Source organism: Erpetoichthys calabaricus, chromosome 5, assembly GCF_900747795.2.
Source record: "Erpetoichthys calabaricus chromosome 5, fErpCal1.3, whole genome shotgun sequence".
Taxonomy (NCBI): Eukaryota; Metazoa; Chordata; class Cladistia; order Polypteriformes; family Polypteridae; genus Erpetoichthys; species Erpetoichthys calabaricus.
Window position 1 is genome coordinate 26,535,947 of NC_041398.2, and position 19,771 is coordinate 26,555,717.

The window sequence follows — 19,771 nt, forward strand, 5'->3', positions numbered from 1 at the left end:
AGAATGTGTAATTTCATTTGCTTGTTTACGTGAATAGGCTACTCAGTAGTGGAGGATATCTGCCTGAATGACACTGCTTTTTTGCATAGAGACAATACTACAAAAGAGTAAATGCAAAACCTAGTGATGATTCTACAAACAATTCTAATCCTCTTTGATGTCAAGCACAATTGTACATCAGCCGTGGGGTTAAAACCTTTATTTGGTTTTTCATTTCAAAATATTTGCCTCTTTCTTTAACAATTTCTGGTCCAGTACAGTTCATTTTTGGATTTTCCCTAATTAACATTTTTTTTTACTTTTTTCTCCTGATGATTTGATTAACAAATAGAAAAGTACTAGACTAGAGATAAATTTTACTCCGCCTTACTTCGTCCAGGCCTTCAATGACCTCTTGAGAACAGCCATCAGCAGGGTGTCTGTTTGAGGACAGAATGTCGACCTCGTTGAAAGGGTTACTTACCTTGAAGTCAGACAGATTGAGTGAGCATGAAAAGTCATGAGGTCACTGAAAAGGGTGGAAGGCGCTCCTGATATTTGTGCAAAAAGACGAAGGTCCAAGTCTTTAATGTCCTGGTGCTTCATGTCTTGCTATATGGCTGTGAGACATGGACGCTATCCTGTGACTTGAGACGAAGACTGGACTGGTGCTGTGTCCCTTTGGAAAATCTTTGGTTACTACTGGTCTGACTTTGTGTCGAACAAACGGTTGCTCACAGAGTCCCAAATTAGGTGCATTACCTGCATTGTGAGGGAGTGTCAGTTACGGCACTATGGCCATGTGGTGTGATTCCCCGAGGGTGATCCATCTCGCAGGATCCTCATTGTCGAGGACCCAAGTGGCTGGACAAGGCCAAGGGAACACCCATTAAACACCTGGCTGTGGCAGATAGAGGGTCATTTCCGGAGGGTTTCGTTGTGTGGTGGTTGTGGCAACCCACTGTACCAGTGCATGCTCCCCAAGTTGAACTGACCTTACCTTACTTTTAAAGTTGGGCGTGGATTATGTCTACATGGCTGTGTGTTTTACTGATCATTATAGTATCCTCAAAGATTATGTATGAAGTGTCACAATCCTTTGCCAGAGTGAATATACATTTTATAAAAATATTTTATTTAAATATTTCAGTAGTAAAATCTACAGACCCAATAAGTATGTGCAATTACTTATATATGTACATCCTCTTGATTTCTACCAGTGCCCTAGGCTATGTGATTTACTAATGAAATTAAAAAATTCTGTTGGAACAATTATATCAATGTCTTTGAGAGCTTGGAAGACTTGAATTAGGTTCCTGCGACATATTTCCTTTAGGCTGATGAGATTTAACTGTGACTAAGCCTGTTACAGTAAGATGTGCTCCTTATTCATGGTTTGTACTTGGATGCTTTTATCTGCCTAGCTTGTAGTGCTATTAAGTTTTTTTGTAGTGTGCAGATCAGAAATGCACACAGGTCTCAGTAGTACATTTCAAAACATGACCATAATGTCCCTTAATTTTTATTTAACAGTTTTCACAACATAACAGTTTTCTTGATTTTTTTACTTTAGTCAAATCAAATACTACCAATATTCCAGTAAGCAAATTTAAAAAATGCTGCTTGAAATATTCATCCGTCTTCTGAACCTTCTTTTTTTCCACTGTGCCTGAGCCAGAGGGTGTTCTATTAGCCTTCTGAGTATTCACGCATACACATACACAGACATCCATTTTGGCAAGACCACTTTAGAGTTGAAAATACTCTAAAACCTGCATGTCTTCATGATGAGAGGTCATTATATTACAGAATGAAAACTAGAGGGACATGACTAGAATGTGAAAACTCTGCAGCAGTGAGGTAGTGGCCAGACTGGGATTCACCCCAGTGATGGTGGTAAACATTTATTTTTTTTCCCCATCTTTCTAAATTTTTTCTCAAGATGAACAAATTCACAAAAATAGTTTCTGAACTTAGGCCTCAAAAGTGTGTACTTCTCTTTATTTTCAAATTATTGCAATAGCCAAGTGCCAACCTTACCTGCTTGATTTTCTTTCTGCTTGGGTTGCGGATGTTTTGCTCCTTTTATTTCACTGTACGTGACATCTTCTGTAGCATATGTTAGAGATTAAAATAAAAGTAAGATTCCTGAAGTAGAATACCTTTTTACATTTTAATGTTGCAAATACATCATTTTTTTTTTTACTTAGTGAATGGCTATTATAAATGTTCACAAATAAACACACTGCAAGTATCATATATTTTCCTTTAGTGGTAATAAATAGCTTATCGCCATGCTGGAAAATATCTGATAATATAAATGCAAATTGTATATTGTGTCTGGTGCATTAATTACATAAATAGATAACTCTATAAGAATGTGTACTCATTACATATTCTGCATCTCTACTTCTGGAACACCACCATCTGGATAGCACAACTCTAGAAACTCCAAACATGGGGTGTGATGTCTTACTGTTCTGGAAACCCTCCCACATGGCAAGGCCTCTCACAGTTCTGGCACAACCCAGGTGCAGCATCGTGTAGAAACTTAAGAAAGCCCCTTTATGGCAGGAACGCCTGGAACTTGGGATCACACTCTGAAACCAGCTGGTCTGGAGAACACTGTGGAGCTAGGAGGTCAGAAATACACTTGACTCTGTTAGACATCCTCCTCTTAAAAATCTTGATAAGGTTAGAAAAAGAGGAAGCAAGATCTGAAGGGAACACAGAAAGATCTGGTATAAAACTGACCTTAAGTTCTTCAGCTGACACAATTACCAATAAGAGTAGAAAAGAAACAACACTGACTGGTTACATTTACCTTTAAAACATTGTAAGCAGCAATTAAGATTAAGCAGACACCTTGGCTATCACTACAAGAGAAGCATTTAGCGCAGTGCCTAGGAGAGCAAATAAAGAAGAATGGTTCAGAAGCACCTGAATTATTGAGAGAAGATAATTCAATTAATCCTTTTCCATTCTACTTTGTCAGAGTGTGGTTATACTTTGGAAAATTTGATCACCAAGAGGTGACAAACCTATAAACATCCTGAAAATCAATGTATGTTTAAATTTTCTTTCATTGGTTATACAACCTCCTTTAACCGCCACCTTATCGTGCTGGAGGGGTTTGCGTGTCCCAATGATCCTAGGAGCTCTGTTGTCCGGGGCTTTATGCCCCTGGTAGGGCCACCCAAGGCAAACTGGTCCTAGGTGAGGGATGAGACAAAGAGCGGTTAAACAAACCTCCTATGATGGAAAACAATTTTGGACGGCGTTTTCCCTTGCCCGGACGCGGGTCACCGGGGCCTCACTCTGGAGCCAGGCCTGGAGGTGGGGTTCGATGGCGAGCGCCTGGTGGCCGGGCCTGCACCCAGCCCGAAGAGGCAACGTGGGTCCCCCTTCCCATGGGCTCACCACCTATGGGAGGGGCCAAGGAGGTTGGGTGGTGGCCGAAGGTGGGGACCTTGGCAGTCCGATCCTCGGCTACAGAAGCTGGCTCTTGGGACGTGGAATGTCACCTCTCTGAAGGGGAAGGAGCCTGAGCTTGTGCGCGAAGTTGAGAGGTTCCGGCTAGATATAGTCGGACTCACCTCGACGCACAGCTTGGACTCTGGAACCAATCTCCTTGAGAGGGGCTGGACTCTGTACCACTCTGGAGTTACCCCCGGTGAGAGGCACCGAGCGGGTGTGGGTATACTTATTGCCCCCCGACTTGGAGCTTGTACATTGGGGTTTACCCCGGTGGACGAGAGGGTAGCCTCCCTTCGCCTTCGGGTGGGGGGACGGGTCCTAAGTGTTGTTTGTGCGTATGCACCGAACAGCAGTTTGGAGTACCCACCCTTTTTGGAGTCCCTGGAGGGGGTGCTAGAGGGCATACCTTCTGGGGACTCCCTCGTTCTGCTGGGAGACTTCAATGCTCACGTGGGCAATGACAGTGAGACCTGGAAGGGCGTGATTGGGAGGAATGGCCCCCCCGATCTGAACCCGAGCGGTGTTTTGTTATTGGACTTCTGTGCTCGTCACGGATTGTCCATAACGAACACCATGTTCAAGCATAGGGGTGTTCATATGTGCACATGGCACCAGGACGCCCTAGGCCTCAGTTCGATGATCGACTTTGTGGTCGTGTCGTCGGACTTGTGGCCACATGTCTTGGACACTCGGGTGAAGAGAGGGGCGGAGCTGTCAACTGATCACCACCTGGTGGTGAGTTGGCTTCGATGGTGGGGGAGGATGCCGGTCAGGCGTGGTAGGCCCAAACGTGTTGTGAGGGTCTGCTGGGAACGTCTGGCAGAGCCACCTGTCAGAAGTAGCTTCAACTCCCACCTCCGGCAGAACTTCGACCACATCCCAAGGGAGGTGGGGGACATTGAGTCCGAATGGGCCATGTTCCGTGCCTCTATTGTTGAGGCGGCTGACCAGAGCTGTGGCCGTAAGGTGGTCGGTGCCTGTCGTGGCAGCAATCCCCGAACCCGTTGGTGGACACCGGCAGTGAAGGATGCGTCAAGCTAAAGAAGGAGTCCTACAAGACCCTTTTGTCCTGTGGGACCCTGGAGGCAGCTGATAGGTACTGGCAGGCCAAGCGGAATGCAGCTTTGGTGGTTGATGAGGCAAAAACTCGGGCGTGGGAGGAGTTTGGGGAGGCCATGGAGAACGACTTTCGGACGGCTTCGAGGAGATTCTTGTCCAAGGTCCGGCGTCTCAGGAAGGGGAAGCAGTGCAGTGTCAACACTGTATATGGTGGGGATGGTGCGCTGCTGACCTCGACTCGGGACGTTGTGGGTCAGTGGGGGGAGTACTTCGAAGACCTCCTCAATCCCACTAACATGCCTTCCAATGAGGAAGCAGAGCCTGGGGACTCAGAGGTGGGCTCCCCCATCTCTGGGACTGAGGTCACCGAGGTGGTCAAAAAACTCCTTGGTGGCAGGGCCCCGGGGGTGGATGAGATACGCCCGGAGTTCCTCAAGGCTCTGGATGTTGTAGGACTGTCTTGGATGACACGCCTCTGCAACATCGCATTGACATCAGGGACAGTGCCTCTGGATTGGCAGACCGGGGTGGTGGTCCCCCTCTTTAAGAAGGGGGATCGGAGGGTGTGTTCCTACTACAGAGGGATCACACTCCTCAGCCTCCCTGGAAAAGTCTATTCAGGGGTCCTGGAGAGGAGGGTCCGTCGGATAGTCGAGCCTCGGATTCAGGAGGAACAGTGTTGTTTTCGTCCTGGTCGCGGAACAGTGGACCAGCTCTATACCCTTAGCAGGGTCCTGGAGGGTGCATGGGAGTTCGCCCAACCAGTCTACATGTGTTTTGTGGACTTGGAAAAGGCATTCGACCGTGTCCCTCGGGGAATCCTGTGGGGGGTACTCCGGGAGTATGGGGTACCGGACCTCCTGATAAGGGCTGTTCGGTCCCTGTACGATCGTTGCCAGTGCCTGGTCCGCATTGCCGGCAGTAAGTCGAACCCGTTTCCAGTGAGAGTTGGACTCCGCCAGGGCTGCCCTTTGTCACCGATTCTGTTCATAACTTTTATGGACAGAATTTCTAGGCGCAGCCAGGGCGTTGAGGGGGTCCGGTTTGGTGGGCTCAGGATTGGTGGGCTTTTTGCAGATGATGTTGTCCTGTTTGCTTCATCAGGCCGTGATCTTCAGCTCTCTCTGGATCAGTTCGCAGCCGAGTGTGAAGCGACTGGGATGAGAATCAGCACCTCCAAATCCGAGACCATGGTCCTCAGCCGGAAAAGGGTGGAGTGCCCTCTCAGGGTTGGTAGCGAGATCCTGCCCCAAGTGGAGGAGTTCCAGTATCTCGGGGTCTTGTTCATGATTGAGGGAAGAATGGAGCGTGAGATCGACAGGCGGATCGGTGAGGCATCCGCAGTAATGCGGGCGCTGCATCGGTCTGTCGTGGTGAAAAAGGAGCTGAGCCACAAGGCGAAGCTCTCAATTTACCAGTCGATCTATGTTCCTACCCTCACCTATGTTCATGAGCTATGGGTAGTGACCGAAAGAACGAGATCGCGAATACAAGCGGCTGAAATGAGTTACCTCTGCAGGGTGTCTGGGCTTTCCCTTAAAGATAGGGTGAGAAGCTCAGTCATCCGGGAGGGGCTCAGAGTAGAGCCGCTGCTCCTCCGCATCGAGAGGAGTCAGATGAGGTGGCTCGGGCATCTGATCAGGATGCCTCCTGGACGCCTCCCTGGTGAGGTGTTCCGGGCACGTCTAACCGGGAGGAGGCCCTGGGGAAGACCCAGGACACGTTGGAGGGACTATGTCTCTCGACTGGCCTGGGAACGCCTTGGGATTCTCCCGGAAGAGCTAGAAGAAGTGGCCGAGGAGAGGGAAGTCTGGGCATCTCTGCTTAAGCTGCTGCCCCCGCGACCCGATCTCGGATAAGCGGGAGACAACGGATGGATGGATGGATGGATGGTTATACAACCCTGTGGTGGGCTGGCGCCCTGCCCGGGGTTTGTTTCCTGCCTTGTGCCCTGTGTTGGCTGGGATTGGCTCTGGCAGACCCCCGTGACCCTGTAGTTAGGATATAGCGGGTTGGATAATGGATGGATGGATGGTTATACAGCCTTTTAATTTTTTTAGTTGCTTGTTTACAAACTGATTTATCACCAGTGTTATGAGCAATGGGAAGGCAACATGTTCAAAAGAAGGGAAGGGAAAATGAACAGGTCAACGATGAATGTCATAAGAGTTGGCAAAATTCTGAATCCAAGAACAGACGGGGTTTAGTAAGCCAGTAGAATACAGAGAACCAAAACTAAAAGTACAAACAAAACCATAGTTAAAGAACAGAGCCAAAGAGCCATAAGCTGACTTGTTTAATTTAGCCACTAACACAAAAAGTCATAAAGATACAGAGAAACTAAAGTGCAGATGCTAGTAGCTGTAATCCACCATCATATATAGTTAGGACAATTCATCATTTGAGCATGGCCAGCGTCACCATTATGTGCAAATTAGGCATTCACTTAGGGCACAGATCATAAGGTGAGGGGGGACTCAGCCGCATGGGTTGGCTACCAAACAGTCAGTTGGCACACTAATAAGCTTAGCCTAGGGTGCAAAATAGCCTAGCATCAGCACTGCATATGAGTCCCATGCCAAGTGACTGGACACAGGAAATGCAACCATGAAGAGGGTGCAGAGGAGATTTCTAATGTTTCATCATTGAGAACTGCCATCTATGGGTTACCAATGAAGTTCTGAATAACACACATACAAAAAGGCAATTCTGACCTGCAATCTTTACAATAAACACCTAATAATGTATAATAATTAAACTATTAATTTTCTTGACAGAAATAATACAAGTTACATATGCGAAAAATCATAAAACAGGAAATTAATTTACACAATTATAAGAAGCACTAATTTAAAAGAAAACTTACTTAACTATGAAACTGATGGACAAAGGAAATTCTAAATCAAAGTGTCAATGGTAGTAAGCATATACCTTTACAATAACAAATAACGTAGCTAAACAAATCATCTTAAAATAAAACACACAAAAGCAATTAAAGTCAAAATAAGAAAAAAAAGAAAAGATCATTCATGATATCCTCCCTTTTATAATTTTTGTTTTCATGGGTTTTGCCATTTTGTATGTTGACTTACCCACAGACTTCCATCCCCAAATTACCCTGATTTACTTAAAGCAGGTTTAAGAATGTTATGTTATGTCCTTAGCTAAACTGTTACAAAGTTACTCAGAAGAAAAAATTCAGAAACCTTGCCTGTTACACACCATTTAAATCACTATTTCATCCACAACAGGAATACTCCACCTAAAAATTATATATTTTTTAAATATTACTTACACCACATAGTTTGTAGTGGTGGCTGAGAAAAAAATGTAATGTTGTGATTTTATGGAGAAGTTAAATACTGAATATTTAAACTCAATGGGGTTGACCAACGAAGTGAAAAACACACACGGAAAAAAATTCTGAAGTAACTTGTGTCGAATAATGCACATGTCTGGTATTCATTTGTATGGTCAAAATGTGCAAAATGAGTGTATTTTTTTGTTAAAATATTATTAACAGATACTTCTTGAAAAACCAGCATTGAATGTACAGTAAACAGGAAAAATGTTATTCCCACAATGCTGTGCATTTAAATTGAAAAATTCTGCCTCTCCCCCCTCATTCATTGGTGAAGAATCCTATCTTTAATTCATTCATTTTTCCAAATGGATATCGGATACATGGATTATGTGACATGAGTCACCTGAGAATGTTTTTTCTTGAACATCACCTATCGACTCCATTGAATATGAACATAAGATTACAAACATTTTTTTGGCCAACACTACAAACTACACAGGGTAAGTAATGTTATTTGAAAAAATATCATTTTTGCCTGGAGTATTCCTTTAAAACCAGTATTTCAACCATAAATTTTGTGAATCTATACAGGGTCAAAGCCTGCCCTGGTCTTGTGAGAATCAGGAACAAGTTTCTAATAGGACGCTGTACACTTAATCCCAGCAGGCCAATATAGAGTTGCTAATTAATCCAGCAGGCACATTTTTAGAGGAAATGGAAATACCTAAAGATAAAAAAATGCAGGCATTTGTTGGGCCAGAATTTGAACCCAGGACTCCAAATCCAGGCAACAACTATGCTTCACAAAAGAAATACAGGTTTCTTTAATTTTATGTTGACTTCAAATTTTATCTGCCTATGCTATCAATGTATTAGATGGAACTATGACATGAATTGTTAATGAATCTTACAGGATTCATTAACTCATTTGCAACTGCTTTTGATTCTTTTGTTGAAAGAAGCAAATATTTTCTTTGATCTTATCTTGTGCTCTGTACTGAATGAGCTACCCAAAATTAGCGCAATAACAGCACCTTCTCCAAAGCAACATTATACTGTATAATTATTTAAAATGGTTAAAACCAAATACTTTAGTTTGTTTTGAATTATATCATAGAAATACATGTTTACTATTGATGCAAGTGTTTTTTCTGGAATTCCTCATTTTGACAATAACTATAGTTTTTATACCGTACTCATTACTGCATTTCCATATGTTAGCTGATTTCAAAGCAGCACTTATTGTTTAATGGAAAATATTTAGATAAAGTACCAGAAAAAAGCAAGAATATCAATTTATGAACACCTACTAGGGGAAATAAACTATAATTTGTATTTAAGTGTAAAACATTTACATAACATGAGTAGCTTGAAACACAACGCTCTCCATGAGGTTTCTTTCACGTGAGATCATTTGTAAAGCACCATACACACAACTTAAATCTCCAGTGTTTATTTATCCATATTGTAGTCATGGTGGAAATGAACAAGTCCAGAAAATGAGAAACAACCCAGACGTTAAGAATCTTTTATGTGGAATCAGATGCAAAGTCATAAGACTAGCAAGAGTCAAGAGCCAAAATAACCTCAAGAAACAAAGGGTCAAAACTGAAAACTGAATCCAGAACTCAAAGTCAAAAAGGCAAGCAAAAACATCCTAACTATAACAGCCTCCCTTTTTTCTAATTATTCTACAAAACCACTGTGTTTTAAACGAGTCTAAAGCTTGAACGCTGGGTAATACATGCCGCCATCTTATATAATGTCAACCTGGTGATGTTACACATCATGATGTTGCTGAACCAGCAACAGACATCGTTGTTAGCAATAATATTCTTTTTGACTCACTAAGAAACAGTGAGAATTTTTCATCAGGAGATAAAATATAATCAAAAATTCATGCCAGTGTGGTTACCAAAAGTCAAATCGACTGATGTCATGTTCAAAATGATAATCAAAAATCAAACACGTCAATGTCAAAAGTAAAATCACTACCCAGGAGTAGTTTTTTGGCACAAGAATCACATACCAACACTGATATTATCCTAATCTCTGATATCCCATAAATGTCACGTATTGCATAATCCTGGAGCAGTCTGGGAAGATTGCCATAGCAACTTGGTGACACTAACCTCAAAATGGAGGTGCCATTAACTAAACAAAAGTGGTGTTGCTCCATAACTCTAAAATTATGTAACTTTTTCTGGAACCGTTCTAGATGAAAATAAAGGCCATTTTTTAATTCATTGTGTAATAAAACCCCCCTAAAAGACACATACTTTGTTCATAATACTTCACAATTTCCTTAAAAAATGTATTAAAAAATTAATAACTCATAACAAATATGGCTATAGCTGTGAAAACAAAGCAGAAATGACAACCACAAAGAAAAATGATTAAAATAACAATAAAAATTTAAAGCCGTAAGAATCAAAATATCAATTATGTAAAAAAAAATAGAATGCCTCATAAAAGTTGCCAAACATATTCATGACAATTCTGCCTTTTTTCTACTTCCTTAAATCACAAGCTACTTTTTTTTTACTCATCAGATCTTTTCTTTTGTTGTAGTTAATGTTGATGCTTCCAGCCTCCAGAATGAAGCTCGTGACCACATAAATATAGACTACATTACTAAATATTTTTATCTTGCACCCCACAAAAGTCACCAACCAGGGATGAAGTTATTAGTAATTTCAAGAACAAATAATCTATAAGCAACTTTGTTAGACTCCTATATTTTAAAAGAAATCATAGAACACTCATCAACCCATCCATCTATTACCTGAAGCTGCGTTATCCATTACAAAGTCATGGTGGCCAAGGTTGGAACAGGATGGCATTCCAACATGCACTAACCTATCTAGTGAATGTTGGGATGTGAGAGGAAATATGAGTACCCAGAGAGTAGATATGAAAGAAATCTGCAAATTCAACCAGACTAGGCCTTGGGAACACATTCTTGGAGCTGTAAGGCAACTGCACTGTGTTGTCAATGACTATGAGAGGCAGGATCCATCCATCCATCTTGAAAATTATTTAGTCCAGTTCATGTTTGCAGGGGGGCTTGTCAATACTGAAGAACCTCACTGTAGAGCTGCTGATTTCCCAGATCAAGAGGAGCCAGTTGAGCTGGGTAAATCATTTAGTTAAAATACCCCTTTGGCACTATGGGGTCATCTACTCAGCACCACCCAAACAGAGAGGAAGGGAGAGAGAAAAAAAGAGAAAGAAGACCCAGGGTAAATCTCCAGTGCTCAGGTTTATTTATCCATATTGTAGCCATGGTGGAAATTAAGTTGAAATTAAGTCCGGAGAATGAGAAACAACCTGGATGTGAAGAATTCTTTAAGGAGAATCAGAAGCAGAGCGATAAGACTAGCAAGAGTCAAGAGCCAAAATAACCTCAAGAAACAAAGGATCAAAACTAAAAACAGAATCCAAAATTCATGACATGCTGGAGGGATTAGATCGCTCACTTGGCATGGAAACATTTAAAAATTTTCAAGGAGGTGTTGGAAAACATTCCTTAGGATACAGTGGTCTGGTTAGACCAGCTCAGCATGTTGTTGCTGTAACCCTCATCAGGATTAGCAGATTAAAAATGATTAATGATGATAGCTTGGATGTAACTAATGATGTTTAGTTTTGAATGAATTCAGCATCAACGCAACTCTCCTTAACTTCCACATTAAAACACTTAGCATATAAAATAAGAAAAAGCTGATCTGACATTTAAACCTGTCAGAATATTACCTGCTTTCTCCTGGTAGTTTGGGAGTTTTGACTGCTGGTTATTGTGTGAGAAAATCACTGAAACGTACTGCACTTCATCTGCCATCCTGGGGAAGTGAAACATCGAAAAAGTAATAATGAGAATCTCCCCTTTGCACCTTAGTATTAATGCTTCTACAAACCAAGAAGAACAACCAACCTTTTTGATATGAGGATCTGATTTCTGTGCTACGCTTCACGCTTCACTTCCTAACACAACTGTAACACTTTGGGTGTTACTGAAAAGAGTCACCATCATTTTCAAAGCTACTCGTAAACTTCATTAACCTCGCTACTATGGGGTATCCAAGGGTAGAGTGGCAGAGTTTGCCTGCTGTTATGGGAAATGTTTATGAACCCTTTAAACATTTTTGAATTCCTGTTTGATTGGCTACTAAAATATGATCTGATCCCCATCAAAGACAGCTTAATTAAGTAAACACCCAATCATTACAAACAATTGTACATTTTCTCATCTTTGTTGGGGTCTGTGATGGACCAGTGCCCTGTCCAGGACTTGCTCCTGCCTTGCGCCATTGCTGCTGGGATTGACTCCAGCTCCTTGAACCTTAAGTGGACTATGTGCATTCAAAAATGTAATTCTATATCTTTATTGAACATAAAATGAAGCAGAGCCATTTCTCAACAGGTGATAGTCTAACAGAAGGCATAATGATTGGAATGATTTCAGAGATGCTAAATTTATGTAAAGTGGCCAAGACAATATTGTTATTTTTATATATTTTTGTGATCTTAGACCTTCTAGGTTCTGGGTCCTGGCTGAATCATCTTGCGAAATTTGCATTTTCCATGTGTCCATGGGATTTTTTCTTCAGAGTACTCCAGTTTTCCTCCCACCTTCCAAAGACTTCCTGAATAAGTTAACTGTTGAGTCTGAATGAGTGCTGGTACATGTGTGAGTGTGCCCTGCAATTGAGTGACATCTCACTTACAGTATGCTACTGGCCTATGCCGCACATCCATCAGGCGTAATGGAGCAAGTGAGCCTGCAAAATGCATGTGTTGTATAGGGTATTGTATATTTGGAGACACCTTTACCAAAGATATCATATAAATTCAGGACTCATTACAGTTATTTACATCTATGGAAAGGTTAGTGACTCAGAGAGTCTGAGGGGAGGACAGAATCTTCCACCTTAAAATCCAATGTCCAGACCACTGCACCACACTACCTGTATGGCTGCACTTCCCCAAAGTTAGCCTCAATAGTCATCTGCTGTTAACCCAGAGGGTGGGGAAAACATCAGCAAGTCTTAAATTTAGAGTAGAGGCAGAAATGAGATCATCCACTTGTGTGAACAGGGCATGTCACAAAAAGCATTACAACATAGCTTGCCTGTGAATATAGAATCTGTCACAGCCATCCAGCAGCCATGGACAGCATAAGCCAGCATTTCTCAACCTTTAAGTATTTGCGACCCGAGTTTTCATAAGTTTTAATCGCGCCCCCCTAAAGTTTTTTTGAAACCCTAATAAAATGTATTCCTATATTTTTTGCTGCTGATACACCGCTACAAGTTTAAAATGTTCCTATGAATAGCGAAATTACGCCAAATATTTTGTTAGGGGGGTGCGCCCCACAGTTTGAGAACCGCTGGCATAAGCTACTACAGTAGGATCAGCTGTAAAATAAGGGAAGCGTGAATGAATACAGTACTTCAGTGCTGTTTTATATTTTGTCATATTTTTTAACATTCTCAATTGTAATGGAAATTTGTCATTTTTTTCCCTCTAATTTTGGTCCATGGATGGCTAGATCCCTAGTAAATGATCAAAAATCTAAAATAACATCATATTTGTAACCACTGACCTTGTGATAGTCTAAATGATACCCCAAATGCATATGTTTAAAATTTATCATTATCAAGCTTCTGGGAGTGGGCTCTTAGAGGGAATCAGATGTCAACAATATTATTGTTTTCATAACCAGCAAACTCAAAAAAGCATAAAAATTGCACTCCATATTCCTATATTGCCAATCTCCTATTTTAGTTTTGCGAAAAGGAGTAACTTTGATAACACTTATTGGTTTACTCTTTATCATAAGGGTGCACTTTCCTGCACAAACTATTACCCAAAGATGGACTTAAAATAAGAATTTTTTGGGGTATAGAAAGCCAAAAATAAGGGAGAATGCCAAAAAGTTTGATGTTTTGTATAACTTGAAGACCGGTATGTCTTATTGTTGGAGAAAATACTGTGATAGACGACCGGGGACCTTGCCCTAACGGGACACCTTGAGAAGGGAAGGACCAGGAGAGGGGCAGTATCTTCCCCAGTTCACAAGAGGGCAACCCTCCTGGATTGCATGGGGGCCACTCAACCCTGTGGGGGGGCCGTGGCCACCACCAGGGGGCGCCTGAATGGTTTTGGAGCCATGGACTGCAGCACTTCCACTACACCAGGAAGTGCTGCCGGAACAGGAACCAGGTAGACCCGGAGTGCTTCCGGGTGCCCATGCAGCACTTCTTCCACACCAGGAAGTGCTGCAGGAAGGTCATCAGGGAGCAACTGGAGCACATCTGGGTGCATTATAAAAGGGGCCACCTCACTCCATTCAGAGAGCTGGAATCGAGAGGTAGAAGACAGAGCTTGTGGGAGAGGAGTGGAGGCGGTGGAAGAGAAGGAGAAGAAAGTACAGTAAAAAGGACTGAGCATTGTTGGTGATTTGTGCACTGTGTGTGTGCTGTGTTGAAGAAAAGAAATTAAAAGTGTGTGCTTTTGGACTTGTGTCTCCTGGTATCTGTCTGTAGTCGGGCTGATCTTCCATAATACATAAATAAAAAAAGTCTTTATAAATGAAATCCAAATGTATTTCAGAACAGGTCATCCAGCTGAAGCTACAGTAAGTATGTTCAGACCCTGCCAGCACTTGGATGAGTGACCAACCAGGAAAAGCTTAGGTTGTTACTGGAAGTGGTGTTGGCGAGGCCATCAGAGGTGGATACCCTGTGGTCTGACTGTGGATCCCAATGCCCCAGTGTAGTGATGAAGACACAGTGCTGTACAAATGGCACCATGTTTCGATGAGATGTAAAGTGACGTTCTGACTTTCTATGCTCATAAAAGATTCCTGATCATCCTTTGTAAAGAGTAGGATGTATTCTGATGTCCTGGCTAAATTGCCCACCATGGCTTAGTCATTCTAACCCTCCTAATCTTGCTCTATCTCTAATTGGCTAACTATCTCTGACCACTTCACCACCTAATAACAAATGTGTGGTGAGCATACCAGTGCAAAATGGCTGCTCCATCATTCAGGTGGACGCTGCACACTGATGGTGGTTTAAGTGGTCCACACTTGCTAAGCAAAGCACTCTGAGTAGTGTGAAAAGTGCTATATAATTGTAAAGAATAATGATTTATTATTTGTTCTTTATTTACACCAACTGTTGGAGACTCAAAGTATGAACAGCAATGCTCTCCATAGAAAGTCTGTTTAGACTTAAGAGAACAGTTTCTCTTATCACTTAAGTTCATTTACATATACTGGCTGGTAAACATTTCAATCCCACCAATGAAAACTCAAATAAAAGGTACATTCTAACAATACACCTCTGCTATTAATTAACATCCAAAGGTCCCAAAATAGTTAATCTTTAAAAGTTGTGTCTAAACATTTGGTTTACAAAATAAAATTTCTTATATGTAAGCTGCTATCACTGAACAAAGCACAAAGGTAAATGTTATACACAATCTCATTTCACAATCTCATCAAATGTTCTGGTACAGATGAAGTCATGATGTCCTAGCATAAAACTCAGGCAGGCAGTTTCAAGCACTTTTTTCTTTCTCTTACACTTGTACTGGTGAGCCAGGAGGCTACGGGCAAAACAACCAGAAGTGATTTCAAACCGTTCATAAGTAATTCCTATGAACACAAAAAGATTAAAGGGAAACCCCACCATAGAAACCCACCATAGCTGTGTAAGAATGGGTGAAAAAAAAGAAAAGAAATAAGGAAATTTAACTGAACCACTGGGCCAAAACCCTAAAAATGGTATATGGAAGGCTGAAAAAATCTACAATTCATGGAGCATCGGGTATCTAGCTCCCAAACAGCACCACAGCACATACCTGGTTATCGACATTGAAACAGAATGACGCATTAAACCATAATGTATATAACATGAATGGAACAGGGTAATAGAATGTGGACTTAAAGAGGTTGCAAGAAACTCTTTTCAGTTTCTTGTAAATTTCCTGTAAGTGACCTATACCAACTTGTCTGAGATAGTGACAAAGATGAAAGACCTCCACTGTATATTAACAAGGAGGGAGAGGATCAGGAATCGTGAAAAAGGAACATCATCATCAGACGTTCATTCATTTTATATTCTTTTGTCTGGAAACATCTTTGGATTACTTTTTTGAATTTTCCATTGCTGTCTTACCAATTACTAATGTCTCTTAAGAAATAAAAACATCACCATCTCTGTCTATCCTGCATTCTACTTCATTAGTTCTGGCTTTCTCCTGCCCAAGTATTAAGCTGGCAGTTTAAATTATCGCTCAAGTATGTCATCAGTATTGCATACATTTCTCTGTTCCTTCATGTAATATCATAATCAACTGTATTATCCATTCCATGAGAGAAACAAAACAGTTTTTGATTGAATACAATTTAAGTGTGCATTTTCATGTTCTTTCCATGTTTGTCCAGACTTCTCTTCAGTGTTTTCCCCAAAATCCAGAAAAGGGAATTTTAAGTTAGTGTGCCCCTCTATACTGGACTCGTATGAATGTGTGTGGATGTGTGCATGACGGTGCCCTGTGATTGCATTGCTGCTTCATTCATTGAGCTGCCACTTAAACACTAGGCTCCTGAGACTCGGCAGGTTTATATAACAAGTGGATGGAGCGAAGCTCAAACCTGAAACATTTGTAGCCAACGATCAAAACAAATCCTGTTACCAGCAATCTTATTTATTTCATTATTTCAATAAGATATTAGCTGTATCATAACAAACATGTTATGACATTACCAAGATCCCCTTTCTAGTGTATAGCTATTCAGCATCTGATACTTAAGGCAGATGTTGTTGAAAGTTGATATTTGATCTCTGCTAATCTTTTAATAATTAGTGGCATTGAACACAGACTCTGTTGTACCTCTCCTCTTTCGCTTCTCCTCTGCATCACATACAGACTAAAACTTTCAACTGCTCTCACCTCCATTACTTTACTCACTACTTAACCATTTCAGGCATTGCTGTTTAAAGACACACAAAAATTTGACAAGAACAGCGAAGACTAAAAACTAAGTAAGCTACATGCTAGAATCTCTCAGTTTCAAGTGTGCATAAACACGTAAGAAAAGACAGAAAAGAGTTCCAAACCTGCAGAAATGCTGTTGACTTCTGGCTTCTTGTGTTTTGTTCTCACGTTAAAGCTACTATACTCGTATATACTAAAAATAAGCTGAACTGACATACCTCATTTGAATTGGCACTTCCCTTTGCACTGCAGTCATGTGGAAAGTAATTAAAATTGTATGTGAAAATTCAACTGTAAAGCACCTGTTGCTATATCTAAGTAGTTTGCAGACTGCTTAACCTCATAATACTGTGATAAACTGCATGAACAGCTTTGGGTGAAAAGTGGCAACCTGCTAACACCACATATTGATACCTCAGCTAATATATAGCATGACGAAGTGTAATTTCCACCACTAATAAGTATTATATGTTTTATCGCAGTATACAAAAAATAAGTACAATGACACAAACTGTTGGAAATCATTATCCAGATATTGGTCAGCACTGTGCTTTCCTCAGAATATTGTAGAAAGCAAAACAGTTAACTTGAAACATTTTGTAGGTTTAAATCACATAAATATTGTTATGATTAGGAGTACCAAAGATATCATTAGGGTGTGAGACCTCCAAAATCAGGCACAAATGCAGGCCAGGATATTCACTGCTATTCTCTTCTGAGACTCACCCATAAGTAGCAAGTCACCAAACTGCTACCTGCAGGCTGCAGCCAGCACAGGCCTAAAGATGTGGCACTTGCTTTAAAAGTTTAAAAAGGCAAGTAAAAGAATGCACAAATAATACCTTATAAAGGACAGAAACATTAAAAACTCTGATTTATTAACAAAAGACAAAGTTAAGACCTAATTTATTATTTATTACCAATAATCCATCCATTATCCAACCCGCTATATCCTAACTACAGGGTCACGGGGGTCTGCTGGAGCCAATCCCAGCCAACACAGGGTGCAAGGCAGGAAACAAACCCCGGGCAGGGTGCCAGCCCACCGCAGGGCACACACACACACCCACACAGCAAGCACACACACTAGGGACAATTTAGAATCACCAATGCAACTAACCTGCATGTCTTTGGACTGTGGGGAATTACCAATAATAGAGCCCAAAAAAACAACCTGGAGCAATAAAGTTTAAAACCACAATCCAACAAGTAGAATCCATAGACAAAAGAAATACAGTAATCCCTCGCTATATCACGTTTCGCCTTTCGCGGCTTCACTCCATCGCGGATTTTATATGTAAGCATATTTAAATATATATCGCTGATTTTTTGCTGGTTCGCGGATTTCTGCGGACAATGGATCTTTTAATTTCTTGTACATACTTCCTCAGTTGGTTTGCCCAGTTGATTTCATACAAGGGACGCTATTGGCAGATGGCTGAGAAGCTACCCAACTTACTTTTCTCCCTCTCTTGCGCTGAGTTTCTCTGATCCTGACGTAGGGGGATTGAGCAGGGGGGCTGTTCGCAAACCTAGACGATACGGACGCTCGTCTAAAAATGCTGAAAGATTATCTTCACGTTGCTACCTTCTGTGCAAGCTGCTTCCTGAAGCAACATGCTGCACAGTGCTGCACGGTGCATACTTAAAAGCTCAAAGGGCACGTATTGATTTTTCACTGTTTGTTTTTATCTGTCTCTCACTCTCTCTCTCTCTCTCTCTCTCTCTCTGCTCCTAACAGAGGGAGTGTGAGCTGCCGCCTTCAACAGCTTTGTGCCGTGGTGCTTCGCATACTTAAAAGCCAAACAGCCCTATTGATTTGTTTGCTTTTGTCTCTTTCTCTCTCTCTCTGACATTCTCTGCTCCTGACTCGCACTCCTTTGAAGAGGAAGATATGTTTGCATTCTTTTAATTGTGAGACGGAACTGTCATCTCTGTCTTGTCATGGAGCACAGTTTAAACTTTTGAAAAAGAGACAAATGTTTGTTTGCAGTGTTTGAATAACGTTCCTGTCTCTCTACAACCTCCTGTGTTTCTGCGCAAATCTGTGACCCAAGCATGACAATATAAAAATACCCATATAAACATATGGTTTCTACTTCGCGGATTTTCTTATTTCGCAGGTGGCTCTGGAACGCAACCCCCGCGATGGAGGAGGGATTACTGTAATTTCAATCTATACTAATAAAAGGCAAAGCCCTCACTGACTGACTGACTGACTGACTGACTGACTGACTGACTGACTCACTCACTCACTCACTCACTCACTCACTCACTCACTCACTCACTCACTCATCACGAATTCTCCAACTTCCCGTGTAGGTAGAAGGCTGCAAATAGGCAGGCTCATTCCTTACAGCTTACTTACAAAAGTTAGGCAGGTTTCATTTCGAAATTCTACGCGTAATGGTCATAACTGGAACCTCTTTTTTGTCCATATACTGGAATGGAGTGCAGCTCGATGGCCGTGAGAGGCGGAGTTGCGTGTCGCGTCATCACGCCTCCCACATAAGCACGTGAACTGACTGTGAACTCAGTACATAGAAAAGAAGGAGGAACCCCAAAGAAGCGAGCGAGTGACACATACAAGCATCTTCATAAGACACGAGGTATAAAAAAGCACGGTGTGAACCGTAAGTTTAAAGTAAGTTTATAGAAACGCTCCCGCTGCCGTTTGCAATGCCATATTCGTGAGATACAAGTTTAATGAGAAGACACGAGTTATAAAAAAGCACGGTGTAAACCGTAACCTTAAATTAACTTTATAGAAACGCTCCCGCTGCCGTTTGCAATGCCATATTCGCGAGATACAAGTTTAATGAGAAGACACGAGGTATAAACGACAGTTTGGATCACCTTGTAACAGAGTTAAACTTGCTGTAGCGAGAAACTTTTAACTGCCGGGTCATAGCTAACATTAAATAAACCCGTGGACATCGC

The 19,771-nt window shown here is 41.6% G+C and overlaps 1 protein-coding gene across 4 annotated transcripts in view; it reads right to left on the reverse strand.

The window, feature by feature from the left end:
* The window catches only part of LOC114643987 (low affinity immunoglobulin epsilon Fc receptor-like), a 46,225-nt gene extending 29,207 nt beyond the window's left edge, over positions 1-17,018 (reverse strand). For 2 of the 4 annotated variants that reach the window (XM_051927611.1, XM_051927608.1), the window contains exons 1-2: positions 11,576-11,680; positions 2,020-2,088 (exon numbers count right to left, since the gene is read on the reverse strand). In XM_051927611.1, the coding sequence (XP_051783571.1) occupies positions 2,020-2,088; positions 11,576-11,678 (172 nt within the window). In that variant the 5' untranslated portion in view covers positions 11,679-11,680. Of the gene's footprint in view, positions 1-2,019; positions 2,089-11,575; positions 11,681-16,953 lie in introns of those variants that run through there. The other 2 variants (XM_051927609.1, XM_051927610.1) reach the window with 2 other exon arrangements.
* Between the last annotated feature and the right edge of the window lie 2,753 nt (positions 17,019-19,771).